Raw genomic sequence first — 11,983 nt, forward strand, 5'->3', positions numbered from 1 at the left:
AGGATGTCCTTACGGAACTCCACTCGTTACGTCCAGCCACTTAGACATTTCTCTGTTAAAAGCAACACTCAATTCCCAGCGAGTATCTGCTAGTATCACTACTCGAAATCTACTACATTCTAAAATATAATACTATAAGAGCTTAGCTCTTCCCCTATTGTGTAATACTATCGCCATTGATGAAACAGCATAGGGATTTAAAGTATTATTGACAGGTAATGAACAGATTACCACATCCTTAATGACCCTTGTGTAGTGAATAGGATTGAAATCCCATTAACCTACCAATCAAACATTAATTTTTTAAAATCCGGTAATCAACCAATCATACATATAGACAATTTAAACCCAAGTAGGCAAGCAACCAAACACAAACACACTTTGAGCCCCAGTAACCAAGCAACCACAGTTGAAAACAGCTCTGTCACCCCAGCATTAAAAAGAGACAATAAAAGCAGTGTTTCACAAGACATGAACCACAAGGGCCGAAGACAAAAGTGGCCCCACACAGTGTTCATTCACCCTCCCCGACACTTCCCCTTCTTACTCTCTTAAAACACCCGCTCCCTCCTACTACTTATAACACTTCTCTTCCGACAAGGTAAGTGGTGGACGCACGCTCGCTAGCTCTCTTTCTTGCTCTTTCTCTCTCTCTCTCTCTCTCTCTCTCTCTCTCTCTCTCTCTCTCTCTCTCTCTCTCTCTCTCTCTCTCTCTCTCTCTCTCTCCTTTACTATCTTTGCCTCGACCATCTATATAACAGAGGATAGGCCTTAATCAAGATGAAAGTAGATGGTTCTCAGCAGATAGCCTCTGAATGGACTCTAAAGTTTTGTGATACTAGGTTTTTCTTGTACGATCTGTCTCTCTCTCTCTCTCTCTCTCTCTCTCTCTCTCTCTCTCTCTCTCTCACGCAGGATTTCCAACTTTTTCCACAAAGGTAGCAGCAGCATCAGGGCAGGTGGCAGGCCACAGCCTCCTGGGACCTGCTAGATACCTCCCTCTTTAAGTTCTGAAGCACCGTAACTCGATCATTAGAGCCATGGATGCTACATTGGCGAGATGAGGGGGAGGCTGGGTGTGGGTGGGACACCAAATGAACTCCCTAGAGAAATCGCCTGAGTGTACGACTCACGTTATAGTCTTCGTGATTGGTGAAATTCGGGTTTAAAACAGCGGCGTGGCTGCCATTCGTCTGATAGAGGATTAGGCTGATGGAGGGGGAGGTGAGGCCAGTTTTTGAGGATTTTTCTCCAGACGGGACGGCTTCACTTAATGTTTTTCATTTGCTATTAATGTGAAGAGTTAGGTTTACTGCCCATATACGCTTCACGTGAGTCATTAACATTGGAAAAGAAGACAAAGGCAAAACTCCGTGACTGAAACAATACACAAATAACCTGAACTTGGACCTTTCTCAAGTGACTTGTGAATCGTCTAAATCGGACCGAAACGTCGACATAAACTTTTCTCTCTCCTATGCGCGGGTTATTTCTGTATTGTGTAAGACTGGAAATTACCCGAACGCTAACATAGATTATAATTTATTATCTTATACAGGACTTAGAGAAAATTCTCTTCGGTGAATTACACGTATGCACGGGGCGTGCTAAAGGATCGCTGGTTCGATTCCCGGCCAATCGCAGTATCGTGAATTGCTCAAAAAACACTTGTTTGTGGATGCGTTAATGTGTACTGCTTGTGAAGACTGGTATTCCAAACGGGAGAACAATGAAATTATTTCTCTAGCTTCCTTGACCACACATTTACTCGCATCATGAGAGACACGTCCTGTGGAACTAGCTACCTGATGTCTGAAGCATTGATAGCCGAGTGAATTAAGGCGTCTCAAAACTTTGGAGGACTTCTCACGAGGCGTGCTAAAAGAATCGCGGGTTCGATTCCTGGCTAATCAGAGTATTGTTAACTCCTCAAAACCACTCGTTCGTGGATGCATTAATATAGAGTAATGATATATTTATTTATTATGGTAATGTTCCGCTCGCCAGGAGCCGATACAAACAGTACAAAGACACAGAGGATATATGGAGGGCAGAAAGTGAGGAATGGGAGGCGAGGCGTAACCACATACCATAATGATCAAAAATTGCCACCGTGAATATAGGAAACAAAACCTGAGTGCTTTCGTGTACTTACACACATCTTCAGAGGAATATGTATATATATATATATATATATATATATATATATATATATATATATATATATATATATATATATATATATATAATATATATATATATATAATCCTGTGTGTCTTTGCACTGGTTGCGTTGGCTTGATGCAATACTTAGCTACCGGAGTGTTTCCCTTAGTTACTATTGATTAGTTAATTAGTTTTAGAAGCTATCGACTTCACGAGGGTCATTAAGGTTGCAGTGTTGCCTCTTTACCACCAGTTAACAATACTTTAATCCCAAAATTAGGGAATAAACTCTCAGAATAATAATAATAATATTATTATTATCATCATTATTATTATTGCTATTATTATTATTATTATTATTATTATTATAGTTTTAATTATCATTTTTATTATTAATATCATTTTAGTTATTACTTTCTTTACTATTGTTATATAAATTATTAATTTATTGTTATAATTATTTTCATAAGTAAACTGTGTTGTGCAATTAATTTTCTTTCACACTGATGACTATACACACCAAAAACAATTTTTTTTCCAAATTATCAGTTTGAATTATATATTCTTCTCTAATATCGATGAACCAATAAAAAAAGTTAGACTGATGTCTTGTCCCCTCACATCACGTCAAGAATGGTGCAGCTTTCCCCTCTGAAACTACACAATAACAAAAACACTCTCCCCTCTGATCAAGGGTAAATATTTCCCCTCTAGGGTCATAGAATGTCACTCGCTTTGGTGTTATTGCAACATATACCACAAAGCAGAGGCACCAGGGCAAAATAATTTTTTCTATATATGCCACAGTATTACTAAAAGAGGAAAAAGTGTCTTGTGTTTAGCACTTACCATTTATAATTACAATGAAAGCATTGATAACAATATATGGATGAGTGGAGAAGAATTCTTCCTTCGTAAGCTATGCGTGTCGTGAGAGGCGACTAAAATGCCGGGAGCAAGGGGTTAGTAACCCCTTCTCCTGTATACATTACTAAATTTAAAAAGAGAAACTTTCGTTTTACTTTTCTGGTCATCTTGCCTCGGTGGCATACTCTGGTGCGTTGAATAATAATAATAATAATAATAATAATAATAATAATAATAATAATTTGAGAACGATATACTTGTATCTCATAAACTCAGTTCCCTCTACCTAAATAAACCGAAGAAGGTAACCCCGTATTCTGTGTTGGTTGCCTCATGGTCCATACGATTCGCGGGTAAAAATCTTTATTGACTCTGCATTCTTTTTAAACTCGTGTGTGTGTGTGTGTGTGTGTGTGTGTGTGTGTGTGTGTGTGTGTGTGTGTGTGTGTGTGTGTGTGTGTGTGTGTGTGTGTGTGTGTGCGTGTGTGTGCGTGTGTGTGTGTGTGTGTGTGTGTGTTTTAACGTCTAGAAGATTTATATGTAGTACACATTACTTCATGCATAATAAATCACGGCACATGCACACCAAGTCTATTTGCTTCTCAAATCACCTCACATGCAACCTTCTCATGCAACACAAATCGCCATCCATGCACTTTAAATCAACATACACACTCTACAGTTCCTCTTACATACACCACAGATCACAATATGCAATAAAAATCATCTCACATGCACTACAACCCTTCCCTAACAAGTACAACAAATTAAGATATACACTACAAATCACCAAACATTTACAAATCATCTTGTATAAACACCCATAACGTGCAAGTTCCAAAAGCGTTCTTGTCGTTTATTCAGTGAATTATGAATTAAGCAACCAATGGTCAGCCTACAATATGTCGCAGAGTGAACATTGTCATCAGAATTTTTTACAAGATAGACAGGGCTTTATCACGACTCGTAAATGACCTCTGTATGGTGAAACGTTGTGTAATGAAAACGTTTGTTCTGCCGTAGGTTTTGTTTACGTTTCTGTCCTATAGATAACCAGTATGGAGATAGAGACGTAAACAGTGACAACAAGATTGGACTTCAGAGTCCACACAAGAAGAGTTATCCACTTCTTTCTAAATTAAGGATTATCGTGTATTAATCAAGGTGTTTGTGGCAAGGATAGTAAAGCAAAATAATCTGCATTTCGCTCAAGCATGAGCCTTTATCAAATGAGCGAAATGTTGAAATTTCCTGTCTGAGAGTCGAGATATATGAGGTACCTTGACAGTTCCTGTGTTACATGACTGGTATACAATAACGACAAGATTCTTTAAGATTACGGTGCTTTACACCATCTCCAAGGCTGAGGGACTGATTACCTCACTTTCTGAATATAATTCTACATTCTTCACAATACCTCCTTGTATTAATAAAGTCACTGGTTGGAGAAACACCTACAAATAAAAATACTCAGATGGTGAACATGTGTCTAATTCAGCTCGTGTTTTCTACCATCAGATGAGGAACCATGGCATGCTCCTGCTGGTGTGTGCATTGTTGCAGAGGCGCGTCGTCCAAGCCCACGATACACGTCCTTATCCCACACACCCTCACCGGGTGTATTCACGAAGGGTGAGTACATGAACTGCAACATGTGCAACAGCTGGTTGTAACTGGCAGGGTGATACCACCAAGCCGTGGAGAACACTTACGTACAGTTCAATATATTTAGAGAAAACGTTTCGCCATGCATGACTTCTTCAGTCGTGGGGAAACGTTTCCCTCAATGAATGTCCTAAATTGTATATAAATGTCCTTGTTCACACATGGAAAAGAATAAAAAATTATTATTAATGATTGTAATAAAATAATAATAATAATAATAATAGTAATAAGAGGCATCACAAATCGAAGGGAGAAGAAAATTGATAGTTAAATAAAAAAGAGTAGAAAAGATTTGAACATTAACAAAATAAAAATTATTCCAGTATTAAACACATAATTCAGATAAAAATAACAGAAATTGTACAAATTCCAAATGATATTGTACAGAGGACTTACCAGTCCTCTTCCTCACCCCCTTACCCAAAATTCAGTTACCTCTAAGACATAGCAATATCACTCTCACCCAGGGAGTAGGTGTGTGTGTGTGTGTGTGTGTGTGTGTGTGTGTGTCCTACTCTAGTAATGCAACCCAAGTGAACTGTGCCAAGAGCCTTTCTGAAATTCCATTCCCTTGGAATATGAAATCATGTGGCCCTTACCTTGATGCGGTCTAGGCTCGGGAATTGCTACCAACCCTGGAAATTGGGAAACGCTAGCAGTCGCGTAGTGTGTATATGTGTGAGTCTTGTCAGTGTGTGTGTGTGTGTGTATTGATAATGGGTGTGTTAGCGTGTGTATGCGTGTGTGCATGATGTGTGTGTGTGTGTGTGTGTGTGTGTGTGTGTGTGTGTGTGTGTGTGCTAATGTGTGTTTTCTCGTTCTTGTGCGAATGTGATTTTTATATGTGTGCTTATTGGTATGTGTTTTTAGCATTTCGTGTGTGGTTGCTTTACGTGTGTATTGTGCCTATGTCACTGTGTACATCCCTATGTCTGGGATCGCATTTATGCGCATGCACACACACACGCACACACACACAACAATAGCATATCAGTCATCAACCTCCTATTAACATCCATCATCTCATCCACTATTAACATCCATCATCTCATCCACTATTAACATCCATCATCTCATCCACTATTAACATCCATCATCTCATCCACTATTAACATCCATCATCTCATCCACTATTAACATCCATCATCTCATCCATTATTTCCATCATACTTTATATCCTTCCCTCACATTCCTGACCATCTTCCCTCTATACCTTCTTCGCTCCCTCATCGTACTCTCTCTCCTCTCGTATTCCTCATTCTCTGCCTCTCTTGTTCCTCATCTTCCCTTCTCCTATTTCTCATTCCCCCTTCCAATATTCATCACTTTCCCCTTCTCTATTCCTCATTATTCCCCTCTACGTATACTGTCACTCTCGCCTCTTTCCATTTTCTATAATAAAAAATGCTTAGATAAATAAATAAAAACTATCGCAGTAATATATAAATTTTTTTCACACCAGAAAAAAAATATCATCATGTGAGATATCTGTATTGATATCTTTAATTTATTTTTTTCTTTTCCTGAGAGAGAGAGAAAGAGAAAGAGAGAGAGAGAGATAGGGAAAGTCCTTATGGTCTATGTCAAGGGTAATCTACAAGGTAGAACTGAACAAGAGTGTAGCCATCACTACTCGTGTATACACACGAGTAGTAAAGCAAAAGACTCTCTCCCTACTCTTCACTCCCTCAGACCACACCGACCTATCAAATTATTGGTTTACGAGCATTACGCAGTTGCAATAAATAAATATATAAAGCGTAATGAACATTTGTTAATACTCAGTAATAACCCACACGGAGAGAGACACTCAGAAAATTAACCCATCTGTATATTTCGACCCCTTCTGGGATCCTCTTCTGATGTAGAGGATCCCAGAAGGGGTTGAAATAAACAGATCAATTAATCTCCGTAGTTTCCGTCTCCCTGTGGGTTACTATTGAGCATAAAAAGACAGGAATAAGTAGAGACGTTGTACTACTCATCTAGGTCAGAATTAATTAAAATATAGCTGCTGCTACTTATAAAAAATATGCATCACTTGAAAGCTTTTCAGATTGAAGCTTCAGTCCGACATGGACTATTTACAAACTCACTCTGTAAATGGTCTAACTCAGACGGAAACGTCGTCGTGAGCTCCTCTCTATGTGCGAGTTATTTGTGTATTGTTCCAGTCACGATATTGTGCCTCATTCTTCTTTTCAGATTGACTACACTCTGGGATACAGCGAGTACCACTTCTCGTGGCGTCACGACGGAGGGCACAATTACCCCTGGAATCAAGCCAACGCTTACTGCTCGCAGCTGGGCCCGGGGTGGGAAGGTGTCAGCATTGAGTCTGTAGAAGAGGACAAGTTTATCTCCAGTGTTGTCGGTGGAGGTGAGTTTTTAATTTCCGGAAATGTAATCGTATGTTACTGAAGTTCTTTTATAACAGTGAAAAATAATCTATACACATAGGAGAGAGAAGCTTATGACGACGTTTCGGTCCGATTTGGACTATTTACAAGTCAGTAGAAGAAATAGAGGAAAGATATCTCAAAATCAATAGCACCATGATGTTTATTGCATCTCAATTAAAGGTAATAAGAAAGTTAGTGTATTCCCACCATAGAGGATTCATTGATTAGTTATTGAACAGCTGTCAGGACTGAAGAACCCACTTGTGGCGAAACGTTTTCTCTAATGTCTTGAAGTGTACTTAACTGTCTTTTTACAAAACTTAGACGTACCTAGCATGGGCCAGTAGATCTCCTGCAGTACTCTTTCTTTGTTATGTTTTTAATAAAATTAGGGTCACTGGAATCAGTCATCAAAGCAAAGCTTGCATTCAGGAAAACACATCAACGCTAAAAGTTGAAAAACGATCAGAAGATACATTCTATAGTTACTGAATCTATTGGATCGACTTCAAGGTAATTTTTCTAACCATTGTAGTACGTGAACGATTTGCAGCTACATAATGAAATACTGAAGTCACTAAAAATAGGCAGGTTCATTTATATTTAACCTGATTTAACGGGAAAAATTTACACTCTTTTACAGCTAAAAATTGGCCAGATACATAAACACTTCAGTAACGATTGTTTTGCCTTTCTGTGAACAGCGCGTCTGAGATACATCTGGACTGGAGGTTTTTTCAAAGACTCTCACTGGAAGTGGACCTCAGGGGAACGATTCCTCGGCCTTAATTGGTCTCACACTGGCGGGTAAGATTCCACTTACCTACTGTGGAAAAGGGTAATACTTACTTGTTGAAGTGTAAAGTGATACTTACCTCCTGATGGACAGAGTGGTGGTGGGAAAAACAGCGTTACTGACCAGGCGGCGAAAGAGTGCTAATTGCCTGTTAAAGGAGAGGTACTTTTCTGTAACAAGAGAGGGAGTGTTGCTAGCTTGTCAGAGAGAAAAATGTGCAACCTGCCTGTAAGAATAAAGGGTTCTACCTGCCTGTAAGAGGAAAGGATGCTACGTGCCTGTAGCAGGAATGAGTGATACCTTCTTGTTAGAGATAAGGATGCTACTCACCTGCTAGAGAAAGGATGCTACTTGCTTAACAGAGGAAAGCGGTATTATTTGCCTTCTGCACCAAAGGGTGCTACTTGGCTAATAGATGCTTATTTTCCAAGCAAAGCTAGTTCCTACAGGGCGGCAATGAAATTTCAGTTACTCTAGTGGAAAATGAAATTCAAATTGCTCTAGAGGACAGTGAAATGCTACTTACTCTTAGGTGATAATGAAATTCTAGTTAGCTCACGAAATCATAATAATCCAATTGCAGACGACTCGGGGAACAGGTAGGGCATAAGCTCATGGAAAGTAAGTGCTAAAATTCACAGGTTAACACACATGCCTGTGAGTGTTAGGGATCACTTGCCAGGAGTTCAGATCCAATCCGTTCCGTAATTAAATTCTAGTCTATCTGAATGTGACCGTGACATTCTAGTTACCCTAGAAGAAGGCGACTTAACACAAGACACGTAGAGATAAAGAGAGAGCTACATTCTCCCTTCTGGAAGTGTACGGAAGTCTTCAAATCCCTTTCAAGACAGTGACTTGTGATAGTGAGGGCTCTTGATCGAAGGAATTAGATCTATCCTCCCATACCTTGAATCACACCTGATTACCTTGTATTCCCCAGTAATGACAAAAACAATAATGATAATAAAAATATTAGTAATAATAAATAGCAATAACATTATTATTATTATTATTAAAGATTAGCCGGTATTCTCCCGGCCCGGGCCTTTTCCAAGTGGTGGCCCGGCCTTGGCTCCCTCTTTAGGGAGTGTCTGAGACCTAAGTCTCCCATGGGAGGAGGCACCAGTACCTCCTCATCTTTAGGACCAACTGTCCCCAGGCATAGCCACAAGCTAGGCCTCTCTGGTCTGCCATCCCCGCCCCAAGGGGGCTAATGGGAATGACAGTCTTATGAGCTAAAGGCTCGGGCTCAGGCACCTACCCTACCCTAGAAGGGTTAGGCATGGTGTCGATGTAGCAATAACAAAAATAACAATGAGAGTGATAATAATAATAATGATAATAATAAATACAGTAAATTACTATAGAGAAAAAATTTCATACTCACTATTTAGCCTTTCCATAAATAATTTATGTGACGGGTATATTTCACAATGAAATAATAATTTCAGTGATTTTTTTATTCGGGGTCCCTATGCAGTGATGCCGCCGCTCTGAGCCCACAATGGTTAATATACGATATCTGATAAATGATAAATATTATTTTGCAAACATTTTTACATCTAGTTATTTTGGTGAATTTCAGTTGGCTGTAAATCTGTCCGAAAAGCCCATAGGATGTATTGCATTGTAGTAACACAGCCAATTACTGTACTGCGATAAACTAAATGCACACAATAACACTGTAGGAGCTTATATATATATATATATATATATATATATATATATATATATATATATATATATAGATATATATATATATGTATATATATATATATGTGTGTGTGTGTCGTGCCGAATATGTAAAACTGGTCAATTAGCAAGAACTCATTTAAAATTAAGTCCTTTCTAAAATTTTCTCTTATACGTTTAAAGATATATTTTTTTCATTAATGTTAATGTAAAAAAATGTAATTTTGCACCAAAAGAATCTTAGAAAACTTACCTAACTTTACTATAACAAGAACAATTTATTTTAGCCTAACCCAACTAAATATATTTTAGATTTGTTTACAATAATTTAATACTAAACAAACACAGTGAAATATATTTTTTTCGTTAGGTTCAGAATGATTTTGGCAAGATGAGCGTTGCTATTTAAGCCAAGATTGCAAGTTCTGCCTATTCGGCACGACATATATATATATATACATGTATGTATATATATATATATATATATATATATATATATATATATATATATATATATATATATATATATATATACATATATATATATATATATATATATATATATATATATATATATATATATGTATATTTATATTTGTGTGTGTGTGTGTGTGTGTGTGTGTGCGTGTGTGTGTGTGTGTGTGTGTGTGTGTCGTGCCGAATAGGTAAAACTGGTCAACAAGAACTCATTTAAAATTAATTTTTTTCCAAAATTTTCTCTTATACGTTTAAGGACATAATTTTTTTTATTTATGTTAATGTAAGAATTAATAATTTTGTACCAAACGAACCTTAGAAAACTTACATAACCTAATTAGAACAAGCGTAATTTAATTTAGCCTCATCCAACTAAATATAGTGTAGATAAGTTTACAATAATTTAATAATAAACAAACACAATGAAATATATTTTTTTTCGTTAGGTTCAGAATAATTTTTGCGAAATTATTGCATACACAATTTTTTCGCTTTCCTTATTCGGCAAGAAGAGCGTTGCTATTCAAGCCAAAATTGTAAGTTTTACCTATTCAGCACGACATATATACGTATATTATAAAGTGCGCGCGCGCGTGTGTGTGTGTGTGTGTGTGTGTGTGTGTGTGTGTGTGTGTGTGTGTGTGTGTCTGTCTGTCTGTCTGTATGAATGTGTGTATGTTTGGATAAGGTAGATAGATAAAATATAAATAGATACATAGGAATTTAAGCGAATTAGATCTCCCTATCAAAGTCGTCTTTTTTTTTTTTTGGGGGGGGGGGTGCTTCCTCAATAATCTCTCCCATTCTCACATCATTTATTGCCTTTCCTTGTTCATCTCTCACTCCCCCGTCACACCGCTCGTTATCGCCAGCCTGGGGAAGAACCAGCCGGACAACCGTGAGGATGGGAAGGAGTTCTGTCTGGCAGTACTGAACAACTTCTACCACGACGGCATCACTTGGCACGACGTGGCTTGCCACCATGAGAAACCCATCATCTGTGAGCGTCGGCGAGATGCTCACTTCGGCTGAGACAGCCCCATTTAACGTTTCGATTTACGCCGTTTTTTTTTTTTCTACCTTTGTCGGCCTCTTGATTGTCTAGCGAAACAAAAAAATCTGCTACTTTTGTCACTTTTTTTCTAGTAATTTAAAACTTTTTAGTTAAAAAGATTTTTTCAATAAAATTAAGATTTAAAGTGGTTCTAAATCATTAGAGAAGAGTTAATTGGATTCGAAGCCTATTTACTGTACTTAAATAGGCAAGAATATTTTAATACCCATAATAGGGACTGAAGTAAACTCTGAACCTATATACACTAAGACATACACATCACGTGTTTATATGTCCTGTTAAAAGTACTGTATTCTGTAATTCTCTATTTTTTTGTGATTAAAGATGTGATTTTAAACTTTTATGTAACTTTTATAAAAGAAAAACAGTAACTTAACCTAAACTACCTAAACTTAACCTAAACTACCTAAACTTAACCTAAACTACCTAAACTTAACCTAAACTACCTAAACTTAACCTAAACTACCCAAACTTAACCTAAACTACCCAAACTTAACCTAAACTACCCAAACTTAACCTAAATACCTAAACTTAACCTAAACTTCCCAAACTTAACTTAAACTACCTAAACTTAACCTAAACTACCTAAATTTAACCTAAACTACCCAAACTTAACCTAAACTACCTAAACTTAACCTAAACTACCTAAACTTAACCTAAACTACCTAAACTTAACCTAAACTACCTAAACTTAACCTAAACTACCCAAACTTAACCTAAATACCTAAACTTAACCTAAACTTCCCAAACTTAACTTAAACTACCTAAACTTAACCTAAACTACCTAAACTTAACCTAAACTACCCAAACTTAACCTAAACTACCTAAACTTAACCTAAAC

At 37.5% G+C, this 11,983-nt stretch overlaps 1 protein-coding gene across 1 annotated transcript; it reads left to right on the forward strand.

The window, feature by feature from the left end:
- Positions 1–466: 466 nt before the first annotated feature.
- LOC128702045 (C-type lectin lectoxin-Lei1-like) lies at positions 467–11,391 on the forward strand. Its single transcript, XM_053796056.2, has 5 exons — positions 467–601; positions 4,551–4,664; positions 6,903–7,077; positions 7,804–7,906; positions 10,940–11,391. The coding sequence occupies exons 2-5, from the start codon at positions 4,551–4,553 to the stop codon at positions 11,097–11,099; spliced, it is 552 nt and encodes a 183-aa protein (XP_053652031.1). The 5' UTR covers positions 467–601; the 3' UTR covers positions 11,100–11,391.
- The last annotated feature ends 592 nt before the right edge of the window (positions 11,392–11,983 follow it).

Source organism: Cherax quadricarinatus, chromosome 77 (genome assembly GCF_038502225.1).
Source record: "Cherax quadricarinatus isolate ZL_2023a chromosome 77, ASM3850222v1, whole genome shotgun sequence".
Classification (NCBI taxonomy): Eukaryota; Metazoa; Arthropoda; class Malacostraca; order Decapoda; family Parastacidae; genus Cherax; species Cherax quadricarinatus.

Coding starts and splice junctions, on each gene's coding strand:
- LOC128702045 (XM_053796056.2), top strand. CDS start 4,551: ATGAGGAACCATGGCATGCTCCTGCTGGTGTGTGCATTGTTGCAGAGG. Junction 7,078..7,803: donor CTCCAGTGTTGTCGGTGGAG/GTGAGTTTTTAA, acceptor TTCTGTGAACAG/CGCGTCTGAGATACATCTGG. Junction 7,907..10,939: donor AATTGGTCTCACACTGGCGG/GTAAGATTCCAC, acceptor CGTTATCGCCAG/CCTGGGGAAGAACCAGCCGG.